This window comes from Curcuma longa, chromosome 1 (genome assembly GCF_044706935.1).
Source record: "Curcuma longa cultivar G26 ecotype Majalengka, Jawa Barat chromosome 1, ITB_CL_G26_1.1, whole genome shotgun sequence".
Taxonomy (NCBI): domain Eukaryota; kingdom Viridiplantae; phylum Streptophyta; class Magnoliopsida; order Zingiberales; family Zingiberaceae; genus Curcuma; species Curcuma longa.
Genome location: NC_133861.1, coordinates 13,663,264 through 13,691,173, shown reverse-complemented (window position 1 = coordinate 13,691,173; position 27,910 = coordinate 13,663,264). Strand labels below are relative to the sequence as shown.

The 27,910-nt window shown below is 40.6% G+C and overlaps 6 protein-coding genes across 8 annotated transcripts; 2 read left to right on the top strand and 4 right to left on the bottom strand.

Moving 5' to 3' along the window:
* The first annotated feature begins 20 nt into the window (after positions 1 to 20).
* LOC141846832 (BTB/POZ domain-containing protein At3g50780-like) lies at positions 21 to 2,416 on the top strand. Its single transcript, XM_074734891.1, has 3 exons — positions 21 to 86; positions 606 to 1,255; positions 1,321 to 2,416. The coding sequence occupies exons 2-3, from the start codon at positions 617 to 619 to the stop codon at positions 2,266 to 2,268; spliced, it is 1,587 nt and encodes a 528-aa protein (XP_074590992.1). The 5' UTR covers positions 21 to 86; positions 606 to 616; the 3' UTR covers positions 2,269 to 2,416.
* A 2,008-nt stretch (positions 2,417 to 4,424) lies between these two features.
* Positions 4,425 to 5,738, bottom strand: LOC141828566 (putative galacturonosyltransferase-like 1). The gene has a single exon (XM_074716022.1). The coding sequence runs from the start codon at positions 5,668 to 5,670 to the stop codon at positions 4,591 to 4,593; it is 1,080 nt and encodes a 359-aa protein (XP_074572123.1). The 5' UTR covers positions 5,671 to 5,738; the 3' UTR covers positions 4,425 to 4,590.
* Positions 5,739 to 7,420: 1,682 nt separating this feature from the next.
* On the bottom strand, positions 7,421 to 10,981 carry LOC141828587 (uncharacterized). Of its 3 annotated transcripts, XM_074716049.1 has the most exons (3): positions 10,839 to 10,981; positions 9,762 to 10,505; positions 7,421 to 7,792 (listed from the first exon to the last, which is right to left on the bottom strand). In XM_074716049.1, exons 1-3 carry the CDS (start codon positions 10,974 to 10,976, stop codon positions 7,760 to 7,762), a joined length of 915 nt encoding a protein of 304 aa, XP_074572150.1. In that variant the 5' UTR covers positions 10,977 to 10,981; the 3' UTR covers positions 7,421 to 7,759. The 3 variants fall into 3 exon arrangements, with proteins under 3 accessions (XP_074572150.1, XP_074572143.1, XP_074572157.1); XM_074716042.1 differs by lacking the exon at positions 7,421 to 7,792 and having other exon boundaries at positions 9,390 to 10,505; XM_074716056.1 differs by lacking the exon at positions 7,421 to 7,792 and having other exon boundaries at positions 9,392 to 10,505; positions 10,834 to 10,915.
* A 945-nt stretch (positions 10,982 to 11,926) lies between these two features.
* LOC141828576 (fatty acid elongase 3-like) lies at positions 11,927 to 13,450 on the top strand. The gene is given in 3 exon segments (XM_074716033.1): positions 11,927 to 11,949; positions 12,017 to 13,087; positions 13,089 to 13,450. Coding segments are annotated over 2 exon segments (999 nt in total). The 5' UTR covers positions 11,927 to 11,949; positions 12,017 to 12,229; the 3' UTR covers positions 13,230 to 13,450.
* Positions 13,451 to 14,409: 959 nt separating this feature from the next.
* On the bottom strand, positions 14,410 to 15,796 carry LOC141845974 (glycosyltransferase BC10-like). The gene has a single exon (XM_074733956.1). The coding sequence runs from the start codon at positions 15,647 to 15,649 to the stop codon at positions 14,510 to 14,512; it is 1,140 nt and encodes a 379-aa protein (XP_074590057.1). The 5' UTR covers positions 15,650 to 15,796; the 3' UTR covers positions 14,410 to 14,509.
* Positions 15,797 to 18,179: 2,383 nt separating this feature from the next.
* Positions 18,180 to 21,831, bottom strand: LOC141830392 (putative xyloglucan glycosyltransferase 9). Its single transcript, XM_074717827.1, has 5 exons — positions 20,469 to 21,831; positions 20,085 to 20,393; positions 19,701 to 19,991; positions 19,487 to 19,600; positions 18,180 to 19,016 (listed from the first exon to the last, which is right to left on the bottom strand). Exons 1-5 carry the CDS (start codon positions 21,231 to 21,233, stop codon positions 18,396 to 18,398), a joined length of 2,100 nt encoding a protein of 699 aa, XP_074573928.1. The 5' UTR covers positions 21,234 to 21,831; the 3' UTR covers positions 18,180 to 18,395.
* Positions 21,832 to 27,910: the final 6,079 nt, after the last annotated feature.

The window sequence follows — 27,910 nt, the reverse complement described above, 5'->3', positions numbered from 1 at the left end:
TCACCATCATTGCAAGCCCAGCCGGAGGAAGAAGATAAGTGGAGAAAAGTAGGGGGAAGGAGGGCTGAGAGAAGCGAATAGATGAGGTATGTTGAAATTCCATTTTATTACTATTGTTCTTCTGATGCTGTGCTATGTCATGTTCTTGGAAAATTTTCTATGCATGTTTGTTTCGCCACCAAGAAGAATCATTTTGTTTTTCTTTGGTCTCCAAATTTATGAATCTCTGTTTGTGTGATAAGTGGAGGAGAAAGTTCGAATCTTGCTCTTCTTGGCATCCAGATTCTGTTATGACATAGTGCATTGAAACCTAGACCAATAAACAGGAACCAACTTTTCTATGAATAACACTATGAACACTGTTGATAGCTTGGAGTCCAGGGTTTGAAAGGTTTCTATCTGTTTAAACCTTGAGTTGATAATTCATTTTTTCCCATCTTTATGGCATCATTTTGCTAATGTTCAATCCTGAGAAGTAATAGATTTTGTTACTTATGATGCAGGCTTACAAAACACAACATCTCGTTTGATTGTGTTGAAATAATGTTTTCTAGCTGTCAAATTCACAGTTGAAAGCTCATGCAAACTGATTTCGCTCTTGGCAGGCATTACTAGAATGGCAGAGTTCGCACTAAGAAGGCTCGAACAAGGGCACGCAAGGATCAGAAGTGTACCGATCGCAGTTACGCCGGAAGGATTCTGGTGCTGCCCGTCTCCTGCAGCCATCCAAAAAACTGTCAAGAACCAAAATCTTCAAGACAAGCAGAGATCCGCAGTATCTCCACCCCACTCCAAGGCCTCGTCCGTACAGAGGGCATCCCTCCCCCCGGTGGAGAAAAGACTCGCTTCCACTTCTCTAAGATCCAGACTCATTGCTGAAGACCAGAGATGCCTCAACTCCGGCATCGCCATACCAGTTTCATCGAAGGGCCAAGAGAGGCCACAGAGGCAAACTGTCGAGGTCCCAAGAAAGATATCTGTTGGGTTTGGTCAGATGGAGACCAGTGACCTCAAAGTCATGCTGCACGGTGAGAGCGGCACTTCAGTGAGAATGAGCGTTCACAAGAACATTCTTGCAGAGTACAGCAGTTTCTTCGCGGAGAAGCTCTCCAGGCAATCTCCTGTGCCCCAAATCGAAATTCACGCGTGTGAGGACGTTGAGATTTATGTTGAGACTGTGGGGTTCATGTACGCTAAAGACGTGAAGCACAGGTTGATCAAGCAAAGTGTTCCACGCGTTCTCCGAATTTTAAAGGTCGGTTTAACTTCCGAAGACATATTAACTGTCGCATTTGCTTTTAAAAAACGGTTAATTTACAGGTTGCTGAAGAGCTCGGCTTCCATGTATGCATCAAGTCATGTCTGGATTACCTTGAAGCAATGCCTTGGGTAGGAGAAGAAGAGGAGAACGTGGTATCCTCGATCCGACATCTACAGGATGATAACTACGGCATCAGCCCGATACTTAATCGAGTGGCCTCTGATCTCTCTCGCCCACCTAGTGACACGCTCTCTCAAATAATGGAGCTGGTCCTGGAGAGCAGCGAAGACAGAGGCCGACGCGAAATGAAATCGTTGGTCCTCAAGCTTCTCAAGGAGAACAACATCATGGCCCATGGATCCATCGACATCAGCGTTCAGAGTTTGTACACTTCATGCCGGCGCTGCTTAGACTCGTTGCTGGATCTCTTCAGGCATGCTTCGGAGCCCAGTTTCATGGACAAGTCTGTGGAAATCAGAGAGCCGGTGATGCGGCAGATCAGTCTGACGGCGGACAATCTACTTTGGCTCGTGGAGATCTTGGTCGACCGGCACGCCTCCGACGAGTTCGCTTCCTTATGGGCGAGCCAGAATGAGCTAGCAGAGCTGCATTCGAGAGTGTCCATCACTTCGCGTCACCTGGTGAGCTGCATCACCTCGAGGCTCTTCGTCGGCATCGGCAAAGGAGAGATGCTTCCTTCCAAGGACACTCGCAAGCTGCTGCTGCATGTCTGGCTGCAGCCTCTCATCGACGATTACGGCTGGCTGCAGCACGGCAGCAGGAGTTTCGATCGCAAGGTGGTGGAAGAAGGGATCGGCAGGACGATCCTAACGCTGCCGCTGGAGGAGCAGCAGAGCATTCTGCTATCTTGGCTGGGGATCTTCTTGAAGACGGGCGACAACTGCCCCAACCTGCAGAGGGCGTTTGAGGTGTGGTGGAGGAGGACCTTCATAAGGCCTTACGTCGAACACCATGGAAGCCTTCTGCAATCTGCAGACAGCACTTGACCTGTAATTTAATTTTAGGCTTTAAAAGTTCATCAGTTCCACCATTTGCTCTGTAGGTTAACACCGAGAAGTGATTGGATTACCAAGTCGATTGTCTTCACTTTGTGGAAGGTGCTTTCTAATTGTTCGTCCTGTTTTAAAATATCTGTCAAACAAAATTCCAAATTTCATCTGGTGATGGCCTTCAGTGGGGTTGTTTGTTAATGTCTATGCACTTAACTGGCCCATGTATTTATTCTAGAGCACACTTACGCTGAAATGGGCCTTCCTTGTAAATTCTTTTGCAAGGGTTTGAAAGATACCAAGAGTTTTATACAGTCCAATTTCATTAATGAATGTCCAACATCAGGGTGTGCAATCACACAATGTTCATAATTCTCCAGTCATCTCACGTTGAAGTGATTCTTCTTCTTCTTCTTCTTATTATTATTATAATAGATTAAATTTAAATTAAGGGGAAAACAAAAGAGGACTCGATATTCATGCAGGACTCGTGAATGTCTTGGAGAATGATGTAAAACTACTCTTCTACTTTCGTTGCGGCATCAGATCACTCGGATCCATACCATCATTGTAAAAGATGAGGAGGCAAGCGGAAATGATGGCAACGTGAGTCCTTTTCTTCTCTTTAAATCAAAACACGTTTGAGATTTCTGCTTTTTCTTTCTTTTTTTTTTTGGAAAAAAAAACTCCATTAAAAAAGCAGCAAATCATTCCTGTTGAACTTGGAGGTGTGATTCCAAACAATGTCATTCCTTTCTCCTCCGACATTTCATATGTAAACTGAATAATCCATTTTGCAACCTACTTAAACCACAAACCCAAACAAGAAAGGAAAAATATTAAAGAATTACACTTTTCTCAGCTTAAGTATCATTGTGGTTTGACTTAGAATCTGCTCAATCACCTTTTAGTTCTTTTCCTCCCCACTGAGCAAACCCAACTCATTGATTGATGAGCTTTTCTTTTAGCCTCTTTAGTCTTTTCCTTCAATTATATGTCAAGTTAGAGCTTCCACCATGAAGGAAATCATTCAAGTAGCAACTGTTGCTTCACTTTTGCTTTATTACAATCAAAATGCATGATTTAATAGTCTTTGCTTCAATCACTCCTAGCTAAGTAATTCCACTTCATCAATATGGAGTAGACTCTAAACAGAATGCAGATTAAATGATGAACAATGGCACATAAAAAAACTCTATTGCATAGCTAGTCCACTTGATTTAATTGTAGACAAATAAAATAATTATGACATAAGATTGATCGATGGGTCTTGTCACAACTCACAACTACTCTCTTTAAAGAAATCTCAATGCCTAAATAAGCTTTGTTTGGAATTTAGCCTAAACACCATGGACCAGTACTGAAACAATCAACTTGGCAACGTGATATATGCTGATCCATCCACCTTGCTTACTTATTGGTCAATCTACGTACACTCCTTGGGGACGATCGGGGACCCATTTGAAATTCTGAAATATTAATATTTTATAGATTTCTGTAAATTTTGCTTGGAATGCTGGGCGAGATCATTATCTACCTCGCCGACACTCAAACATTAGAAAATGACAAACATATCCAATAAGTCAATGTGTCTTAATTGCCAACTACCGATCTATCGATCGAACACGAAGCTCCTGCATGTGCTTTGATGAGAAAGAACTGGGCATGAGGTTCCCTAACTTAGAGCACATGTAATTTCATGGCATCATGCACTGCTTAATTAGCATATGTGCAATTATTTTTTAAACCACCACATTAGTGAAGAATAACAATCTAGCAATGAATCTAATAGCACAGACATTGATCTTTAACTGTTGATCACCATTTACATAACCATGCATGTGGCAAGCACGTAACTCAAGTTCATATATATTCAGGTTAATGATTCTATAATTTGCAGTAATGTAATTATTTGCATGTCTTCCGCGTTCTTAATGAATAATCGTCAGCTAATAGCTTCCATATATGAAAGCCATGGCTTTTGCTTGCCAAATTACAGAAAAGAAACAAAAAAGCCAATTACTAATAGAACCTCCAGCTCGTATTACAGTTTTTTTTATTTATTTTGTATTAAAGTTACATGTTTTTTTACAATTAAATGAAGTCACATCTGTTTTGTATCATAAAGATTCATTCATATTTATATTATCATATATAGTTAAACAATATGTATATATTAAATATACATTTGATAAGCAAAAGTTAAATCTGTACTTTCGATTTTGTGGTAAAGATTAAAAAAAAGGAAGAAGAAGAAAAAGTAAATAAACAAAAAGATAAGTAGAATTTATGATCGGGTCGGGTGAGGAATGGCTGAGTTCAGGATTCGTCAATGGCGATGGTGTTGCGGAGGAGGAGGTCGTAGGGAGCCCAGAGAGCGTCCAAGGGGCAAGGCCGGCCTGCGTCGAGGCGCGCCCACGGTTTCCCCTTCCCGCTCCAGTGCAGAAGACTCACCGGCCCCGCGTGGAGGTCCCGGCAAAGTCCTCTGTAGTTGTCGCCGCCGAGCCCGTGCTGGTTCCACCGGTGCTCCACCGCCGCGATCCGACCCGCGAAGACGAGCAGGAAGGGCGGAAGCGACCCCAGCTCGTAGATCCGCATCCGCTTCTGCAACTCCATCCACTCCTCGATACGCTCCGTGTAACCGCCGTCGCGCCACCGCCCCAGATCTATCACCATCACCCCCGTGTTGAAGTAGCAGGCGCGCCGGCCCTCGAACGCCACCGACAGAGCCGGGTTCGCCCAGAAGGTGGGCGTGAAGTAGGAGGTGAAGTTGGCGTTGCAGTACTCTGGCGCGGCCAGCACCACTCCGTCAGGGATAGGCGTCGACGCCAGAGATACCACGTCATCGACGAGGACGAGGTCCGAATCGAGGTAGACGACGCGGCGGACGCACTCCGGGAGCAGGCGCGACAGGTAGGAGCGCGCGTAGTTGAGGGGGCGGTCAAGTGCCGCGCGGATGGAGGTGGAGATAAGCCCAGCCACCCGCGGCTCCTCGCTGGCGAAGGAGTGGATCTGGAACGCCAGAGAGGGGAACGCACCGGCGATGGTGGCGTTGAGTCCACCCGCGGCGGAGGCGGTCACGAAGTAGAAGAAAATGGATTGAGGACACGCGGTGTGCTGCAGCACCGACAGCACCGCCGCCACCGAGCCGCGGAGGTACGCCACGTCAAGGGTCATCGCCACATGGACCAGGGCGTTGGGGGAGCAGGCCGCCCCAGGCCCTGCAGGCAGCGGCGGCGGGCACGACGGCGAGTTGTAGAATTGCGGGGCCTCGCGGAACCGCGGCACGCCGCTGTTGACGTTGTCGCCTTCATCGACCCCTACGGCGTGGGAAGACGGCGCGGGAGTAGTGGCTAGGAAGAGGAGAAGGCTCGCGGCGAGCAGCGACGGAAGAGGCATCGGTGATGCGATGCGTGGCGTGGGGAGTCAACACTACGGTGAACTGGATTTATAATGGTTAGCTAGTGGGATTTGCAATAAAACGGACGATCGTGATCTGCTTGCATGCATATTCTCAATGTGAAAGATGAGCAAAATTAATATATAATTTAAGCCAAAATAATGGTCAATTTCATGGTTCCATCATTATTTGTTCTGAATATATAATTTCACTAACTAATAATTTATATACAATTAATTAAGTAAAAGCGGTCGTTATTTTCCATCGTTGCCTTGCCTGGAGGTTACTCAGTCAGCATCAGCTATAGATTTGATCCCCCACTATAACATTTACTTAATGAGCAATAAACTGTTGGTTCAGGTTTCAATTAACTAAACTAATTGAAAATCTGCTGTGTTATATATAATAAATCAGAGACTTGAACATCGGCAGTGGTTGGATGATGTGTATCGAGTCAACCTAATTCCTTGCCTTCATTTTGGGGATGGGGCTGCATGCCTGTTATAACTGATAAGTAGATTGTGTCAGAAACAATTAAAATCAATGTTAGGTGTGGGTGTGTTGCTTGGCTTGGGAGAAACCTCTGCACCATATTCGGCTACTGTCGAGGAAAATCTTACTCAATGTCTATCAATTAATTCCCTCAGGCATATGGCTGTTTGCGAGACTATTAATACAAGGTCGGATCTAGAGAGCCATTGGTGAGGAACTGGCGAGGTTGCAGAGCGCAGACCATGCCTTGGGATGAATGAACTAAACAGCGACGGTGACGGTGGAGTAGGGCAGTGGCCACTGCATTGGGAATGGTTCATTGTATTCTGGATACAAATAACTTCTTTGTATTATCTCCCTTTTTTTTATTCTCCTCTAAGAATTTAAAAATCAACAGTTATATATATATATATATATAATAAAAAATTTCAACATGAATGAAATATGATATTCACAATTATATATATTCGTGTTAATTAATTTTCAATTGCAAGGGAATGGATCACGTGGTCACCGACGCCGCGATTGCGTGGAATGGATGCCTGAATTTGAACGCAGCACGTGGCCACGGCGGGAATGATCCGCTGTGCAGCCATCGGGGACACGTGGCTGGTTTCTAACGTTGTCGCGGCATCAATTGCTGTTCAGGATTGTGCAGCCGAACCTCTCATAGTTAGCGCGGTTCAGCAGGTCAAAAGGTTGCTGAACTAGTACAACGTACGAACAGCGCGTACGTTACGCGGAATTCCAATCCGGACTTGGCTGAGTGAGTTCAGATTGTTGCTTTTTAAAATAATATTAAAAATATTTGATATTCGTATTTAATGTCCAATTCAGCTTCAAAAGACCAGTGATTTTCCATGCTTTCCAGGAAGTTTCGTCTCTATTTAATCGCCAAGTCTAACTTTGTAGAACACTAGCTACGAGTGTGTGAATAATCTAACAGACTAGTTTCCACAACTCTATGACCGGCATGGACTCCAGGAATAATCTAGTGGCATTCTGTCAACGTAGCCGGTCGTTTAGTTTGACTTTGAATACTCTAAACAATGCATTGGTGCATGCAAAAAGAAGAAGAAAGATGGCATATCTCGACGAAGCAACTGGGGCAAGGAAGACAAATGTGGCATCAGGACAAGCTTGCCACCTCTTTGCGTGTATCCACTAGTTGGTTCATGTGCCAATGACAAAATTAAACAAATAAATGTGGCTTCTAGACGACAGTAAAAAAGAACACAGCGTGAGAATTCCTTCTGATGATAAATCCAAAAGGCTGGAAGTTATTACTGAAGCATGAAGTTATTCGAGAGTGCAATCGTTGATGGACCCATTGTTTGAATTGCTGGCTATTAAGTTCAAACTTAAACTGGAAACTGGAATGAGACAGAACAAGGAGATGGAAAAAAAACTGCGTGTGAGATACATCTCTAAGCATTTAAAGTTGTCCTCATCCGCAGTCTTTAATGCTGTCAGCGATGAGAAAAACAGGGGCAGTGGCGAGTGGCGACCGTCCACCAAACAAGAGGCCCACCAGACCATGTCACTGGCTTGCGCTCATGCCTGTTCCAAAGGGAGTAATCGAAGGGGAAATGCCTACTAAGCTTGAGATTCGAACAGTGGTGTTTGACCCTGACCAAAAAAATACAAGCATTATGCCTCGTAAAAAGTAATTAGAGCAATATAATAATGCAACTTATAGCTGTACTCAATCTGAGATAAACAACTGACTGAAAGGTATCTGATTGCACCAATTAATTGAGATTGTACAGTCCACTAAGGTATTTAGTAACCAAGGGTTAATCGATCACAGTTATATGAGATCAATTAGTTCTAAAAGAGTAGAAACATAGTCAACAGACACTTAAAATAAATAACGTGAATGGATGCAATGATCAAACCACTGCCATATCGTGCAGTGAGGTATTTAGAATGTCATCTTAGGAAAATAATATCAAGGACTTAGATACTTTACTGTTTCACGAAGCTGCAGCAAAGCAATGGCAACGGCAAGCTCACAGAATAAGCAACTAGTAGCCCGACAATAAAAAACAACTTATATAAACAGGGGATTCACATGAAAAATGGATTAAGCACTGAACAAAGAACAAGACCAGCAACAAACACAAAAATGAAAAAGCTAATTGAGACTCAAATCATGTACTATGTCATGGAATCATAAGAGGCTAAATATTACTCTTACAAATAGTGACCGTAATGTTAATAGTAGGAAACTAAAACAATCAGCTAGCTAACTAAAAAATATCATTGCATGATGCAACCAAAATTCTCACTGTATCATAAAAAATCAAACAAAAGCACAAGTTCAAACATTTAGAATTAGCAAATAAGCAAAAGAATGCACATACTAGAATATATGTTAGAATGTTTCCATCATCAAACATCAAATTCCAAATTGCTATATTAGCATACAAGTTCAATGATAACAATGAATAACAACATATTTCAGCAAATGCCATGTATGCAATATCCACATCTTCCTGACTGTAAGCATCCTCATCCTCCTCTATGTTACAATAGCAGTGGATGGGCATTGATTAATTTGAAGATATAATTAGAGCTGAGTCAACTTATGACATTAAATCAAGTTCCATTTTACCACTTGTAAAGTAATTCTAGGCGAGGGGGTCTATCTTAAGCCCCACCATTTTAACTCGTTCCAACAGCATCTAGTTTAGTTTGACAACCATGTGTATTATGATTACCAAATGAGGAAGTTGATAAAATGATGAAGAATCAGAGGTGGGAGAAAATTCATTGAATGCACAGATATACGCTCATATAAAATCACTTAATGCACAAAGATGCTCATAAGAAAAAACAGAAATAAGTATAGAAACTGAAACTTCAAAAGCCACTTTAGCCTAACAAAGTATATCTCTAGAGAATAAGCTAATAACCTGCTTGAGATAGCCACCAACATCATACAATAATTTCAACAATTTACGATCATATACTTATCTCACAATCGTAGGCACCAACATCATAATGAACAATCTACCAGCATATGCTTATCTCGTAATCTGAAGGAGAATAGGCACCCACATAGTATAAATGTATAATCATTTGCATTCCTTACACAATAGTGCAAGTATTATCATGCCAATACAGACCATGAATTTATATGGATTTTCCATCACATATAACACATTTAGAATTGATAAATATAGATGTATATCAATTAGTGATTAAGGATTTTATTCCCGTATCGCATACAAGAGTGTCCTTTGCCTCCTTGTTCATCAAGAATATCAAATAGCAACAGAATTTAGGATACAATAAGCCTTCCTATCAATGAAAGCAGCATTCTCATTTAAACAGTGTGGCATTGTAGAAAAAATCAAGAACACGTAATCATCGCTTCAAGTGAGTCTCAAGGAAGAAAAGGGTAACATAGTGATAACAAACAATGAAAAGGTAACACTCAAGCTATAAAAAAAAATCTTAGTCTAATCTCAATTATCTAATGCCTAAGCACGCTAGTGGTGATGTGGGCATTAGCAAAAGAATCTAGTATTTACAGAGGCATTTTTGATACTATACCAGAGAATACCAGAACAACAAGTACAAACAAAAGTACCATCCAGATCTCAGTTTGGCCATTGTTTGCTCGAGGAACACCATGAGGGTGATGACCATAGCCATGATGGAACCCCTGGGGATGCCATCCATGAGGCACATGACCATGTTGGAACCCTTGAGCCTGTGAGTGCAGGCTGTGAAGTACATTGTTATGCCCACGGCGCAAAGCAGCAGCAACATCATTGGAAGCTGCATTCAGAAACATGAAGTTGCCAGCTCCAGTGCCTGCCAAATGATGTGGAGGCAGAGGCAACTGATTTGTTATTGCATATGTAGGAGTGAAGTTCATGAGCCCCATGCCAATCAACTGATTTGAGTTCATGAACCATGGGTGATGATTATGATTGAGGTTGTAATGATGAATATGGTTTGGGTCAGGTTGCCGGCCTTGTGCTGGGGTGGCTGTCCTCCGGCCAGCTGGTCGGTCTGGAATGTCCATTCCAGAACTTGACCTGGACTGCTGCGGCTCAACGGAGTTACTTCCGCCACTATAAAGAGGGACAATCTCCTCCTCCTCGATGGTGGCCTTGCACACGGGGCATTCGGAAGAGCGGGAGTGGCCATGGAGCCATTCATAGAGACAAGACCAGCAAAAAAGGTGTCCGCAGAGAGTGACTACCGGCTCCTTTGCCAGATCAAAACAGATGTTGCATTCAAATCTGCTACCGCCGGATGAATTTTGAGGATCTGCACTCGATGACTCCCCGGATCTACCGTCCATATCCACCATAAAAGTGAAATCCTACCACCATTCCAGGCCATTTATTAGCGTTCTGATCAAACTCTCATCTTGGTAGTACGGCGTTGCTAATACTTATCAAAATTACTCGCCAAAAACCAAACTTGCAAAATCCAAAGACCAATACGATAAGAAAGGAAGCTATTTTGGAACCCTAACTCAGCTAAGTGTTCAGAAAAAACAATGACAAAAACCGCTGTCAGAGAAGCGACAGATCAACACAAGACACTAAGCAAACGATCCGACAAGAAGAAAAAACTACGAGAGGAATACTCGTATTACGAGGAACAACTCACGAGAGACCAAGAACTGAAAACGAGAAGAGAGATACCAAACCCTGGGAAGAGGAAAGGCGAGAAGTGAGGAACACCGACTCTGTGTTAGATTCTTCCGTGGATCATGGCGATGATTGAGTTGGTATATCGCGATCACTAGCGTCGAATGGATCCACCACCAACAGCAGTTCACCACCATTGTCTTTTTCGTCAGGTGCTGTAATAAGTATGCAATCTAATTCAGGTTTACAAAAGTAGACGCCAAAAATGGAATATGTTAAATACATGGTTTATACAATTCAGATTTGTAAATATACATGCAAAACTATAATTAAATTTAAATATATTTTATAATTAAAATTGAAAACAAATGTAGTGCATGGTAACAAAATAATCCAAACTTCTAATATGGATCCACACTATGAATCAGACCCAACTCATTTTCCATAGCCCAATCCATTTGACTCATTTAATGTTGCTCATTTGTTATTTCAAAGCCTCATTCTTTTTGGCAAGTAAATCTCGACGTATAGAGCAATAAATGGACAACATCTTGTCAAAGTTCGATCGAGAATCCTCACCGAGATAACAAAATCAATTGACATTTAATGTCTCTTGTTTTGGTTACGTACTATTGTTCTATTTTCTCAGTCTAATTTTAATCTGCAAACTTAATTTAATTGACAGGCACAGAGGCGTAATCACTTACCTAATCATCATTATTATTGAATGCCAAGTGCTAATTAACTTGGATATTTCTTCCTATCCTATACAATACAATCAAATAGCAACAGAATGGTTTTTACTCAACTCCAAAACATGATATCTTTCTTTTCCCCTAAAACTCAATCTGAAGACGACGTGACGCCCAATCAAGCTGTTTGGTTTTATCTTTTAAAGATGAGATCAAAATCGAAAGCAGCTCGCGCATCACATTAATTGTTATTATAATACAAGCATATTTTAAGTATTCCTGTACAAGTTTTTTTCCTTTTTGTTTGATTTTGATGGGGAACGACCAAAGTACTCTGACCTTTACCAGGAACTCGAGCTCATCTGCAATATCTGCAATGGCAGGCATACCTCACTGCACAGGTTGTGTGTGTGTTTGGTGTGAAAAGGCATTGCTGTTCTTGCGATTTACGAGTGTCTATTAGGCAGTCCTTGGGATGGTTAGTAAAAGTAATTAAATTTTTACTAGAAACACATTTTGATAATGTTTTCTCGTCTCCTCCACAGCAAACCATCAGTCATCGTCAATCAGATCATTAAATTGCCGACCAGCACGCGCCGAGGAGACGAGGCTGAAGGATTTCTCATTCGTTCGATCTCAGCAGTCGCCGCTGGCACGTGGTATTCCACAACAACGACAATCGAGAATTGCTTAAGGAAAGGAGGGGAAAGGAATGGAAAAGTAAAGGAAAATCAATCCAATTGGGGTGGTCAGCTTGGATGGAGAATAGCAGCAGCGGCGGCGGCGGCGGCGGAGGAATCGCGTATTGGATGGCGGAGCAGCCGGCCATCATCGGCTTCCGGTGGAGCCACGCTCAGTCTTGGGGATCCACCTGGCCCTTCCTTGTCTCCTTCCTAGCTTCCTACGCCCTCTTCGCCGTCGCCCTCCACCTCCTGCTCCGTCTCCTCCGCCTCAAGCCGCTTCCCCTCGGCCCCCTCCCTGCACTCCACTCCCTCGCCATGGCCCTCGCCTCCGCCGCCATCTTTCTCGGCCTCCTACTCTCCGCCGCCGCCGAGATCCGCGACACCCGCTGGTACTGGCGCGGCCGCGCCCACACCACCCCGCTGCAGTGGCTCCTCTGCTTTCCCCTTGGCACCCGCCCCTCCGGCCGCGTCTTCTTCTGGTCCTACGCCTTCTACCTCTCCCGCTTCCTCCACCTCCTCCGCACGTTCATCAACATCCTCCGCCGCCGCCGCTGCGCCCTCGCTGCCGTATTCCGCCATTCCGCCTTCGTCTGCATGTCCTTCCTCTGGCTCGAATTCTCCCAGTCCTTCCAGGTCGTCGCCATCCTCTCCACCACGCTCGCCCAGACCATCGTCTTCGGCTACCGTTTCTGGGTCGGCGTCGGTCTCCCGGCGGCCTCCCGTAGCGGGGCCATTCTGGTGCTCGCCTGCCAAGTGGCGCTCACCGGTTCCAACCTCGTCTGCCACCTGGGCTTCCTCCTCCTCCACTTCGCCAAGGGCGGATGTAACGGCATCGGCGCCTGGGTTTTCAACTCCGTCCTCAACGCCGCGCTGCTCTTCCTCTTCGTCGACTTCTACGTCAAGACGGAAGTCAGGAGGAAGAAAGGCGAGATTTTGGAAGACGACACCGGGAGCGACCAGCATCACCATTCCGGTACTCATCACCTTCACCATAGTAAACCTTCGGAAATCAGGAATCAGGAAAACTAAATTCGGCTTCTATAACCATAAATTCGCTCCTCTGTACAGCTACTGAAAAAGAAACTCCTTTTTCATTTTACGTTCAAAAGACAAAAGTTTTGCAATAAATGCAATTAAACAATTGCAGCTCAAGGATTACGAATTCATAGCCATTTCGCAAGTTGTTCTGTCTCTGTCTCTCGATCTGTCCTGATTCCTTCTGAATCAAAGAAAGGGCAGTTCATCGATGTAAATCTACTCAACGTAAAACGTAATGGAACATTAATTATATGAGTATGCTTTAGCAAAGTCCTTTTATGTTTATCTTCCATTTCAGAGCACTCCGCAAATCATTTATATACATAATTTATACATATAATAGTGCTTCCAAAATCCTTTTTATCTAAAATGCTTGATAAAAACATCATAGACATAAACACTTTTAGCATGTTTGGGAACAATACTGAGAGACTAGGAGTGTAACTGTGTTTTATCTAGTACAAATTTATGACTTAGAATCATCAAATACAAAATTTAGAAAGAAAAACATAGGTATTCGCGAAATTAAAGAGCATGCCAACACTGTAATTCAGGCGTATCAGGGAGGTATTTTAGAAAGTAATTAAGTAGAACATGTTATAAATATTTTAGTTCCATTTTTATATCAGTGGCATCAAAGATTACATTCTTTCAATTATATTTTTCTTCTCTCCATTCAATTATTATCTCCAAATTTCCAATTGTGTCTGTTTTCACCTTTTTCCTCTTCTTTGTCTGATTATATCTTCTTCTTTTTTTTCTTTCAAATGTAGATGGGTCTTGCATTTCCAGCCGATCATCTAGTGAACAAAAACTCAAAGAAATACCTCACGCACGCCTGCGTACACATGAAAAATAAACAAAGAAAAAAAGAAGAAAAACAAGTGACTCTGTCGCATTATTGAAAGGGAAAGAAAATAATTGAAAGAAAATAAGGGAAGAATTGCCAGGATGCCAAGGACATTGAGAAAACGACGGCGAATTTTCCAATTTTTGACCATCTGATCAACTGGTGAACAGAATCACAGAAGAATTAAGAATTGTAAGGTTGAAGCTAGCCGTCAAATCAAAGACGCAGCAGCAGAGATTGAATATGTACATTGCAAAAAGCTCTTTCTTTCTTTTTGTCTTGATCATAACATGAACCAGTATAATCAATCAATGGATGTATAATATTAAGAGGTAGAACTCTTTACACTGAAAGAAAAACAGGTTAATCAGGGATAATTTCTCAAACGGGAAATAAGTTGTCATTAACATGAAAACAGGTGCCTCATAATAATCTCTCTTTGCCACAAATCATTCAAACAATTGTTGCTAACTGCCATAGCCAAGCAAAATTGGCGCGAACTGCAACAAGGGCTCCAATGCACTGGGAGAAAACTTCCGAGCGAAAAGGAAGCAAACAGCCGCCGGCTGGTCATTGTACATGCAACTATGCCGCCCCACGAGCCTCTTTAGAAACCCTTCGGTCACATCTCGCCCTCCAAATGTAGCAGGGTGAGCTCCTCCCCTCGACCAATCCACCGAGGTCAAACTCCTGTTGGACAAAAGATGAGGCAGCTCGATCGCGAGCATGGTCGGGAAGTAGTGTTCGTCTACGTAACAGGGAGGCCTGCAGAAATCCTTAAACTTTGGGTAGTATTTGGTGTCGTGAATGAGGAAGACCGCAAGGTTTCGATCCATCTCGAACCATTGAGCGCCTTTTCTCCATTGGGAGACGTTTACTTCTGGCGCCATGTTGTGATTGTATCTTCCTCGTCCATGAGGACCAGGGTCGTCAAATGCCCCGACAAAGCTGTGCTTTGAATGGACCAAGTAACCGTAAACGGTGCTGAAATTGTGCAGAGGAATGCAGGATTCCGACAGAAGCACGAATCGCTCGTTGTCCACGTCGAGCAGAGCGTTCGCGAGGAGTCGCCGCTCGGCGTCGCACATGCTCATCTTCCCCCACTCGGCCACCTGACTGGGAATCTGCCGGCGGTAGAACACCGACCACCGAGGGAAATCCGGCTGGTAATCCGGCAACGCATGGACGTAAATGGAATACTTCCCTTCGTTGCCTTTAAAGAACTTCTCCCACAGCGGAGCGAGAGGCATAGGTCCTTTGGTGAGGAACATAAACGCCACCTTCGATATCCTGTTATAAGGGTATTTGTTCACCTGCGGAACGAAGGAAGCTCTCCAAAAGAGCTCCTCGTCCGTCATGCTATGCGTCAAATTGGACGGAGGCGCAATCCACCGCTGGAGACTCGTTCTCTCATCTGCGCAATTGGAGGACCACGTCATAGAGATAGTTCGCATCGCCATGGAGTGAAGGTCGATGTACTGCGGCTTGTACATAATGAGAACATAGAAACCGGTTCCTAATACAATCAAGAGGATGAAGGACTTGATGAGAAGATTCAATGTGAAGAGCTTCGATGGAGCCCTCTGCGGCGAATTCTTGGAATGCATAACTCCAAATCTTCTATCAAAAACGCAACTCGTGATCGCATTAATGGGCCTTAACAATCGAAGAGACCGATGCAAAGGCGGCAAGAACAAGGGACATGGATCGGAGAGCACGGCTTAGAAAAACTGTACACCGCCAACAACAGAAACCGCAAGTCATCAACAAGAAAAGACGGGGAGATAAACAATTGCTAGAATCAAATAACAGGACGAGAGTCATGCGAAGGCGGATAAGTTAACGGAAGAGAAGGAAGAAACAAAGAAGATTGCGTCAGTCGCAGGCGTGATTGGCTTTGTGGCTTGACTATACGTTAGTTGGAGGTAGAAGACAGTGAAAAAGACAATAATGGCGCCGTCGAAAGGCAGGAAAATAGCAGATGAATACAGTTCCCACTGACGAGAGATTGCTGAAGGGCAGGGACAGAGAATGGAATGGAATGGACCGATGGTTGGAATTATTTGGATGGATCACGGAGGATTGTTAATCATCATCAACTTCATGTGTTTAGGGTTTGGAAAAGCAAGAAGATTGTACGTTACGTTTTCCATCTCCTAACGTAAAAGAGACTCCTCAACGCCGTCCATACCAAGATTGTTTAATATTTTTTTATTAGACTCTTCATCTTTACAATTTTCTGTAATAAATTGATTTCCACATAAAATTTTTAATTTTTGATGATGTTAGATATTGATGATAAATTTTTATATTTAATGTTCATCTATAATTCAAATTCTTTCACCTCCAATGAACTTTTTATTTATTTTTATTTTATAAAAAATCAATTACAATTGATCAGGAAGACCAATTAATGCAACGCCCATAGACCATACTCCATTTCACAGGGCCCAATCGACAGAGACTAAACCCAACTAAAAGGCCCAGTCGAAGGACAATAAGCCCAATTAAAACTTGCTGGTTAAGTGGGTCATCTCATTAAAAAAATTAAAAAATAGTTATAGAAAAATTTCTATCCAGCTCAAATTATATGCCCAAGGAATTATGATTGCGATGGTCCTATTTTTAACTATAATTTTGAGATCGATGAAAAATAAGTATATCTACTCTTCCAGTTCACGAGGCAAATGAATTATTTTAAGTTTTTTTAAATGCATCGAACACGACGAGGACTTAAATCCAAACACATACTAACTGGAATTTTATAATTAATAGTTGGATAAGAAAAGCTAATTAAATTACTACAAGGACAATTGCAAACGTAATTATGAATTTCACACCCTTTTGCTTCCAACCTGATGAAGCTCTGATAGCTTCACCAAAGCATTCTCCCTTGTCCCAGTGGTCGCCTTGCAAGACAACACCTCGAGCAAAGTGTCTCTCTTCTTCCTCCTCCTCCTGCCTTGCGTCCAAACACTCGCCTCGGCAGCGGTGCACTTGAGGTAAGCAGCAAGGAAGGGGTCTTCCCATTCCTTACTTTCCTTCTTCGATCCAGTACCATTAATGATCTTATTGGATCTGCTCACACTAGTCTCTAGAATTAACCTGCATGGTGGCAAGGGAATAAAATTATTCAGGCCATGTCCGGCAACCCTCCTAGTCGCCGGCAGCGTGAAGGACTGCTCCGGTGAAGCACCGATCATCTCCTCTGTCGTCGACGAGACCCCTGGCTTGTTCTCCCACGAGAAGGGTATGCTTCCCATGAGACTGTTGTTCCTGGCAGCAGCCTGATTGTTTGGCTAGCTCTTGTAGAACAAAAGCAGAGAGGAGGGCAGACTGATATATTTATACTATACACATGCGATGAATATAATTGCCTGGGATTTCTTCACGGAAATATATAATATAATGAATGACCAGATCATGAGAAAATTATGGACGAAATGACAGGTTGGGATTGTTATCATTCAAAATGTGAGGTCTGTGAAATTGACATTTGGATACGTAGCTTCTTAATTCCTTCTTCTTACTACTAAACTAAAGACGTGGCCAGTTGGTTAACAAAGTCGTGTGACTAAATGTTTTTTATTTTAGGGATTGCGATAGAGTTTATTCCATGTGGGCGGCAATAAACTCCATGCAGCTTTTGGAAGCATATGGAGAAGCAGAGCAGCCATGGTGGAATCTGTTAGGATAGGAATGGACATTAATACTAGAAAAATACCGCTTGATTTATCATTATCGGTTCGCCAAACATTTGAAAATTCTGGTAGACAACAAATGTTTTAAATGAAAATGTGTCAATTTGGAGAAGTCAAAACTTGCAATATAGAAACTGAGATAGTCAGGGAAGAGGAAAAGTCAAAACATTTGTTTCCATTGAAGGGATGGAAAGTTTGCCAAACATTTATTTGACAATTTTACCAAACGCGTCAATCAAGAACTAAATGGCTATCTGCATTTTATTTATTTTTCTTAATGCTGAGTTCATGGGCTCTTTTTCATTGAGAACAGATACAAGTTGTTTTAACTTGGAGATTTAATCCGAACAAAAAAAGGATATATACGATGTGAATCACAACAACTAACTCTACTTAAGTTGAAGTTGAATCATCTACAATTGAACAAAAGAAGAGATGATCTTAAAAATGAATAACATTTGAAAGAATGAAGCATCTGCAATACATTTGGATTATCTACACCTCTAGAGGAAACTATTACTAAATCATCCCTGAAGAAGATGTAAATGATGCTGTGATCGAGCGGCTTCAAATTCATCATTTTCCATATTGATAAGATCATGCTTTGAGACCATTAGTCGCTTTGACGATTCAGTGTGAAATCTTCATCATCTCACTCGATCTGCTGACCAATCAGGTCAAGACCCACAACGAGGAATGAGACGCCCTGGAACAGGAGGAAGTAGAAATGTATACCATGGGCTGATAGTAAACTCCTCGCCGAAGCAGTTAAGAGAAGAAATGCCAATGCTAACTCCTTCCTGTAGATCCTATTATGCTTTTGCTTAGAGTCTTCTTTCAGTATCGAAGCCGAATTCGGCAGAGTTTCAAGGTCTGATGTGGAAGCTTCTCTTTGGTTATCAGATTCCTTCTCGACTAATGAATACAGATCACCTTCAGAAGAACGCCCGGATTTCTTGGTGACGACCCACTCGTAGGCACTCCCAAGCTGGAATAGGCCGGATATCATGGCATTGAACTTGGTCACTGACATGGTGTTTTCGAAGAGGAGATAAGGGACTATAAAGGGGAAGGAACTTGGGGCAGGCAGGATGTTGAGCAAGGACACGGTCGCAGGAATGTAGCAGACTATCCATGCCGGGAGCTCAGCTTCAGGGACAAACATAGACATTGGGAGGATGACACAGAACAAGGTGAAGGAGTAGAAAGGCAGTATCAGTTTCCGGAGCAGGAAAAAGAGAAATATTAAGTTTGCCTTCTTCCAAAAACCAATCTGCAATGAAGAGTAAATAATCATCAATTTTTTCTTTTGCAAGATTCTCAAAATTAACTTCCAGTATAAGAAAAGAAAGGCAAGGACTGAAAGTTTTAACAAAATCTAGGCAAATGCCAAGTTCAACAAAGAGGTGGCCTGAAACAGATGCATTTTAGTATATGGATGGAGATCTTCAGACCAAAACTGTAAAAGCCAAGCAAAGTAATTTTCCATCATAGCCTCAGTAATTTACTGAATTTGAAGTCGGCGATTACTAAAATATTGTGCTTGAGCAAACAACTTTAAAATATTTAACTTTAAAAATACAGCCATACAGATTAGAATTCAGTTATCCATATAAGCATCAGCAAGTTAAATGCACAATTTGATTGGCTATTACTTCTACTTACATCTAATTGTTGTGATTCGAATGTACAGCAAACATGTTCAGTAAAAAGTTTGCCAAAATTCTGAATCTAGAATCGTACCTTTGATCGTAAAATATCTGGCAAGCAGAGTCTAAATAACTGCATTGGGCCAGAATGCCACCGATGCTGTTGCTTCCTATAAGCCTCGTACGATTCGGGCAACTCACATTGGCACTGCAAATCATAATAGACTGTAAGGTTTCTACTATTTGTTTATACAATTTGAGATTATTCTATTTCTGAAAATTTCAACAATCCGAAGGCATTTCATTACCTCTACATCATTGAGGAAGATAAACTTCCATCCCTTTAAGTGAACTCTCACTGCAATGTCCATATCCTCCACAGTTGTTCTCTCAAGCCACCCGCCTGCATCTTCTAATGCCTTGATTCTCCAAACTCCAGCCGTCCCATTGAACCCAAAGAAGTTGAGGAACATTCCATTCACCTGCTGCTCCACCTCAAAATGGAAGCACAAGTTTATGTTTTGTAGCCGAGTCAACAAGTTCTCATCTTTATTCACAAAAGCCCATCTAGCCTGTACTAATCCAAGCTCCTCATTGTCCTGCAAATCCCACCAGATAAAATTCACATTAAAATCCATGGTTCATAGTCAATAACTGAGCATTGTTTTCTAATCAATGCTACAAAAGAAAACCTTGAAATATGGTATAGTTTGCTTCAAGAAATCTGGCGATGGCTGGAAGTCGGCATCGAAAATGGTTACAAACTCGTAGTCCTTCACATAGCTACAATTCATGGCTGACTTGAGATTTCCAGCCTTGTACCCCTCTCGGATCTCCCGGTGCCGGTACATGATGTTGGCACCATTTTTCTGCCACTTATCCACCTCTTCCTTGATCAAAGCTTGTGTTAATGGGTCATCAGAGTCATCCAACACCTGAACCAGAACGTTGGATCTAGGCCAATCCAAGTTACACACTGCAGCGATGGATTGCTGATACACCTGCGAAATGCAAAAGTGGTTTAGTATAGGATTTCTAAATCTGAGTTCGGAGTATCAAGCTATGAAAAATCTTACCTCCCTCTCGTTGCACATGGGAATCTGGATCAGTACCATAGGAAAATAATCGCCGGATTCGAGGTCCTTGTCGACGGCATGCTTGGGCCTCGGCTTCAACTTGTTGAAGCGGATCCAGAAGCAAGCGAGGCAGAGAATGAGGCGGTCGGCGCTTTGAATGAGGAAGAGTACGACGCAGGTGTTGGCGAGGAACTGGAGCAGCGGCGCGATGTACACCATCCGGAGACCCAGCCATTCCGCGTACAGCGACGCGAAGAGCTCCCGAACGCCGAAGGACGACGGAACAACCAGCAAGCGCTGCAGCTCGGCCGCCCCCAAATGCCAGCCATGCAGGTGAGCGGCGACCTCGAACCCCAAAAGTAGCACCGAAAGCCAGAGAAAGACTTTGATGCAGAAGTAGAAACGGGTGCGCAGCGCGGGACTCTCGTTCGGATGGGATCCAGCGGCGTCGTAGTCAGTCCGGCCGGCGGCCACGCGGCGGCGCACTGCGGATGCGAGGCCGATTGTGGCGGACGCGAGGCTGGAAAGGCACCCGGCGGCCCGATGGGCCTTGAGGAGGAGCACCCACGTGATTTGCTTTGCGTTCTTCCCCCTGCTGCCTTTCCTCGCCCCATTTCGTAATAACTCCCCATCGCCGCCGCACTCGTCGTCATCGTCGTTAGGGGAAGAGATCTCCGAGATGGACCAATTAGGGTTCTCCATCTTCACCACCACAGACGTCCCACGGTGAACCTCCTTCCCCCACCAATCGAACGAAGGCGACATTACTCCCGCACTCGATAAAACTCCTGCCTTTCTTGCAAACTCGTCTCCCTTTTTTGCTTCGCTTCACAAATCCAACTTCAAATCCGCAGCTCGATAACACTCGATAAAGCTCCTGCCTTTCTTGCAAACTCGTCTCCCTTATTTGCTTCCCTTCACAAATCCAACTTCAAATCCGCAGCTTGACAACGCAATGCTCCTTCCCTAAGATCCAAAAGCTGAATCCTGATGCCGTACTACCTTATCTCCCATCAATTATAGCTCATGGCGACCTGCCGCGCTCTGTCTCTACCAACGCGACCAAACATATTCCACCGAGGCGAATCAAAGAAGAAAGAAAACAAAGGAAGAAGAGCAGGAGAATGAATTGGGTAATCCTTATCTACTCGAACCTTACCGAACACCGGCAGCCTAGGATGGGGTTTAACTTGCCCGCCGAAGATGGATGAAAGAGCGATTACAGCTGGAGATGGCGACGCTGATGCAATCAATGGTCCACCACCTTCTCTGCTTTTACTCTCGCATGACACTTTCAAAAACAAAGATGTATTTTTTTTACTTTTTCTCCTAACGCGGCTCGAGTTTCGGATGGTTGAAGACGGAGGGCGCCACTGCACCTGCCACTGCCTTTTCTGCCATGGATGTTTCCTTCTCCCTCCGTCTTTCTTTTTTTTTCCTTTCTTCTTCCATTTGAAAATTCCAACTTTATCGCGCTGGCGTTTAAACAGACCTCCAGTTCTGATTCCTCTGCAGAACGCGGCCCGTCGACTTCACGGCATCGCCCGACGACAAGTCACTTTGTAAAATTTTACTTTGGCCCTCGGATTTAGTATATTTTACATTTTGTTTGATTTAATCGTATTTTAAACTGCCGTACCAACTCTCGGTAGTAGATTGATTGCGATTTAATTAAAGGATAAAATTATAAAGCATTTAAAGAGGTGGTTATAAAGTTGTTACAAACAGTAACAGAAATAAAAGACCGGCCGAGCGGTGGGTAAGAACGTGTCGGTGCAATAACAAATTCATCAAGGGCAAAATCGGGAAATTTCCTGATTTCGGAACGCAGCGTCGTAGCGGCGTCCCGACGTAACGTAACGGAGCGCTATGTCGCCCTCATTATGACGTCGTTTGCAACGTTCGTCTGCGAGATATGATGTCGTATTATCGTTCCGCTCGACGAGAATGACAGCGCATCGGGGTTTCAAATCCTGTTGCACGGGAACAAAAAACGGTACGGATAAAGCAGCGTGTCGGCTTGCAACAGTTATCATGCGTAACGTTACAAATTAAAGTATGTCAGTGTTACAATTGATAAGGATACACAATAATTTGATTTTTTATTTTTAAAATAAATGTGAATAAAACAGACATCTCATTCCCACCAAATGGCCGTGATAAATGATAACATTTTGGGGTGGTTAAAAGAAAAATCGGCTCCACCAAACATGTGTGATGGGCCCCTCAATCATGGCTCCCATAATTAGAGATTAGATTCTCTTAATAAAATCTAAAAATAATGATTTACTGTATGAAAAAAAAGGGATGATTTAGCTTAATTAGGTGAATTTAATTGCATCGAAAACAAGAGGTTAGATTGGTTGGTCAAGTCAATTTTATTTAAGTTGATGTTGAACCGCAACAGATGACCTATCGATCTTGACTTGCCATCTAATTTTTGAAAGAGTCAAGAGCCAAGGGGCTTTTAGAAGTGATCAAAATAAAGGAATCGATAAATTTTAGCGATAAAAGACTCGGAGTGGAGTTTTCTTTGTCCTGTTAGATTGAAGTCACTGATAGAACACTTCTAACCAATGCCTCCATATTAGAAATCATAGAAATCAAATGTACAAACAAGAAATTAAAGATAATAGAATAAAGTGTACATTTGGTAGGAGGTAGACGTCAAAGAGAAGCAAAAGACAAATACACGAATGGACTATTTGTTTTTTTAATCATAAGCATTCATAAAGACTGAAAAAAATAAAGAAAATAACAAGAAAAATCCACATCATCGTTGAAAGTAAAAGGCTAACTGTGGGCTGGGCTGGGCTTCATTTATTCATGTGCATCGCTGCCCCGTTCGGGCCCATTATAGCCCAAATATCAGAATTTCATAATTTTGAAGTGTGATTTTGTATAATTGTTTGGATAAAAATCATCATTTGTATTTTTGTCAAATGAATATCTTATTTTTAATTAAAGTCAAATGGACATCTTATTTAATTTGAACTTTTCGAAATGCCCTTACAATCCTGATTCCTCAACCGTATAGAAATTAACAAATAGCTTCTACAATTATTAATTTTATAATAGTAATTTTATATTATTTTAATTTTTTTACTTATCTGAGATTAAAATAATATTTTAATAAATAAAATAAATGATAGAGATTCCATAACACTTGCTGTATTTTAAATAAATATTATATGATTATGCTCGAGCATGTAGAATACCATTTAATGATTAAATAATATAAGATTATTTCGAACAATTGAAGTCAAACAGAGCACCCATTTGATTTTAATTAGAAATAAGTATATATGCATTTGACTTGTTGATGGGATCATATGAAGGAACATGAAAGGAAAGCATTTGAATACATAGATTATAAAAAAAATATTTGCTCTCCTCAGTGCAATGATAAAACACTTAGTAAGATATCCAGACTGTTATATTAGAAAGGTGTTCTAAGATAACTGTCTTATATATTATATTATTTATTAAATAAATAAAATTACTATTTTAATATATATTTTCTATGTATTTGATTTGATCTTAAACTTAATTATTGATATCCACAATACAATGCATAGTATGCAAGAAATTATGATTGGATCATAATTAGTGGGTATCTCTATATATGCAATTATGTTCGTATTGAAATATTTCTTAGTCAATAAATTGATGAGATTGGATATCGTCAATTCTGTGAGACTAGTATATGTTAGACTCCTTGATTTTGTCAAACAGTTGATCCTCACTGGTTAGAAATATTCAGATGTGAGAGTTAACATATAGATGTTAGTTAAAGGTAACTAATTCATTGGGATTGACCTACCATGAGATTTCATCATGTGGTTCTATGAATATTTATGAAGATCTCATTGCAACTTAAATATAAGTTTCCTCCGACTTGAGATATTCAAGTTATCTTAATCATGAAGACTTATACTTTGACATCTCAAGCAAGCACTTCTACGGAGGTGTAGACCTGGAATGATTGGGTATAAGCCAAAGTGTCCGAAGGTATTTGAGTAGCCAATAAAAGATTCACTACTCCTTTAATTAAGAAACGTATACCCTATGGTCACTTGTCAAAATTATTACTCGTAAGTCGTTGACCAAAGCAATAACACATAGATCATGTTCTAAATTAAACGGGTATAAGATAGTGAAAGGAATAAAAGCATGATCCGTCAAAATTGCTGAAAGTTTCAGAAGTGGTTCTATAATCAATTTTGATTTTTCGATTAATTGGGAGTTATATATGATGTACTACTAGGTGTCAATCATGATCGATCTGTAATTAATAGTTAATTATAGATAACCAACATAAATTGAGAACTTATAAGGTCACATGTACTACGAGTTTTTTGAAGAGACATAAAATGAGTTTGAGAATTTAATTCTTAGATCGAGAGCGGTATAATTAAGTTTAGATGAAGGGTAAATATGAAAGATATTTATCAAAAAGGAAGCGTGGATGAGCCATATCTTTTAAAGATAAAGTGGGTCATCTTTGGTTTAATTATAAACTAAATTAGTTTGATTTAAATTAAAGATGGTTTGATTTCAAACTAATGCGGTTTTTGTGAACCAAACTTAAGGTTAGCAATTTGGACTTTTGGATTAATGGATATAGATTTTTGGTTAGTGAACTAATTAAGCCAGTTAGATGTTTGTAAATATAACTCTTATGAAGAGTTATTTATAAGGTTTAAAACCTAATTTTTTTATTTAAAATTGTAGCCCCTCTTCCCCTCTTCCTCCTTGTCACGCGCCCAAGCAATTGGGTTTGATTTTGAACCAAATTTGAAACTAAATGATAGGAGTTTGATTTAATAGATTTTGTTAACGAATTTTTTTTGTTAAGTACCTATAATATATCTCCTATGAAAATTTATTTATAGGGATTAAAAACTTAATTGTTAGATTTTAAAAATCTAACATAAACTCCTCCTCTTCCTCTCTTGCAGCCGCCCACAAGCCGTTGCCAACAAGCTAGGGCATCTTGTTGCTGCTGACCAAGGTGTCTATTCCAAAGCTTACCTCCAATTTCTAATCCACCTAGGATTAGTACCTCCCAAGGGACGATTGTTTCGAAGCCAAAGTAGTTACAAATTGGCGGTGGAAGCAAAAAACATAAGGAGAAGCAACGTTTGTTTCTCCACCGAAAGATATCACTTCTTCCTTTCGATTTAGTTTTTATTTCGGGGCAATTGTTGCCGTTGGAACATTCACACCATATTGGTTCGCTGCCTCTTCTTGACAGCTAATCATACGACCTTCGAACGAAGGTGTGATTCCCTCCGTTCAATCTGATTCATATCGCTGGGTTGCTTTGAGCCTCGGACACAGAATCAGATCATAGGTCCTATCTCGAATCGCTTGTCTTCTCCCTTTGACTAGTATCATGGCAAAGACACGGCGCGTGACTTAGAGAAGTTGTCTCGAGGAGATCTAGGCGTAGATATGAGTAAAGACAACCTTGCTCAAGGTTGCTAGTTGATGTCGTTTCCGCTCTGCATCATTCAAAAACTATAAAATTATTTATGTCTTATTTACGATTATATTTGCATGCGTGTGTTTTCTTAGAAGGATTTTTATATAATTAATGATAAATTTATTTATTATGCTTCTGTTGTCATAATTTATAAAATTAAAATTTTAAATTACACATATAGAAATCCAACCCAACTATTTACAATTTGAATTTAAACTATAAGGTAGTGTAGGATATTTTCTTTTAATGAAATAAAAAATTTAAGATGTTAATTGTTGGATGAAGAGGTGCTCACACTAAGACCTTCTCAAGCAAGTTTGGCACACTAGGACCTTCTCAAGCAAGTTTGGGCTCCAGGTGATTTTTTTTTTTTAATATTCACTCTCATCCTTTTTCATCAAGATTGAAATGGATGGTTTAAATTTTTTTATATAATAAAAAAGTAAAAAATTAATTTTTATATAAAATTTAATTTTCTGACTTTTTAATAGAAAATTACTAACTAAATTTTTATATTGAAATTTTGATAATATTTCTTTTTTCAATTGATAAAATTATTAAATTATTTAATTTTTTTTAGACATTATTAAAATTTTATTAATTTTAATTTTGAAAATTTTCTTTCTGCCTAAGTTGCACTAACAAATATTGTCAATAATATATATATATTTTTGCTCATTTTCATATGTTTTATACGTTCATAATCATATATTTCAGCCGATATTTTATATTCATATAATAAAAATGAAAATATAGATCTCTAATATTTTATTAAAATAAAATTACTTAAAATTAAAGAAACAATAAAATTTAATTTATATCGTATACTTTAAATTTGATGATACTTTAAAGTACCTACACAAATATAATAAATAAATAAATAAATATTAATTTTATTTTGATTAATTAGAATAATTAAGTATCTAGACGAATAATCAATCCAAATTAAAAAATAAAGTAAGAGATTATTCTCAAACATTAATTAACCATCTCTAAGTATTAAATTTTATTATGAATCATGCATGCATGTCATGTTAAATATTACAATTATCACGTGCAAAATCTAAACTTTTCGAAGAATCCATTCGAACCCTTATTTCTCGTTCTAATTATAGAAAAAAAATAGAAAAAGCGAGGAAAATAAATTATCAATAAGAGAGGATGAAGACGCCATTTGAGAGTATCATTGGCGAGGAACGTGAAAATTACGGAATTACTCACGAAGCAGGAAAAGATAATGGAAACACTAGCGAAAGAGGAAAGGATGCGTAATATCATGCATGTCATGTTAAATATTACAATTATCACGTGCAAAAATCATTTTTCAAAGAATCCGAAAGTGGTATTTAAAAAAAAAAATTAATTCAAACCCTTATTTCTTGTTCTAATTATAGAAAAAAAAACGAGGAAAAGAAATTATCAATACGAGAGGAGAAAGAAGCCTTGGCGAGGAACGTGAAAGGTACGGAATTACTCACGAAGCAGGAAAAGATAATGAAAATATTAACGAAAGAGGAAAAGATGCGACATATCATGCATGTAGTCATGTTAAATATTACAATAATCATGTGCAAAATCTAAATTTTTCAAAGAATCCGAAAGTGGTTTTTTTTAATTATATAATAAAAAATCAATTCGAACCCTTATTTCTTGTTCTAATTATAGAAAAAAAATGAGGAAAAGAAATTATCAATACAAGAGGAGAAAGACGCCGTTTGAGAGTATCGTTGGCGAGGAACGTGAAAGGTACGGAATTACTCACGAAGCAGGAAAAGATAATGGAAACACTAGCGAAAGGAAAAGATACGATATCAATGACTACTAGGGCTCAAGTTTTTTGAAAGATCAATGCCAAAAATGGAAATTTGATTAAGTTTTAAAAAATAAAATATATAATTAATAATAATAATTAAAAATATATAATAAATAAAGCTAAAAGTGAACGTTTTCTTAA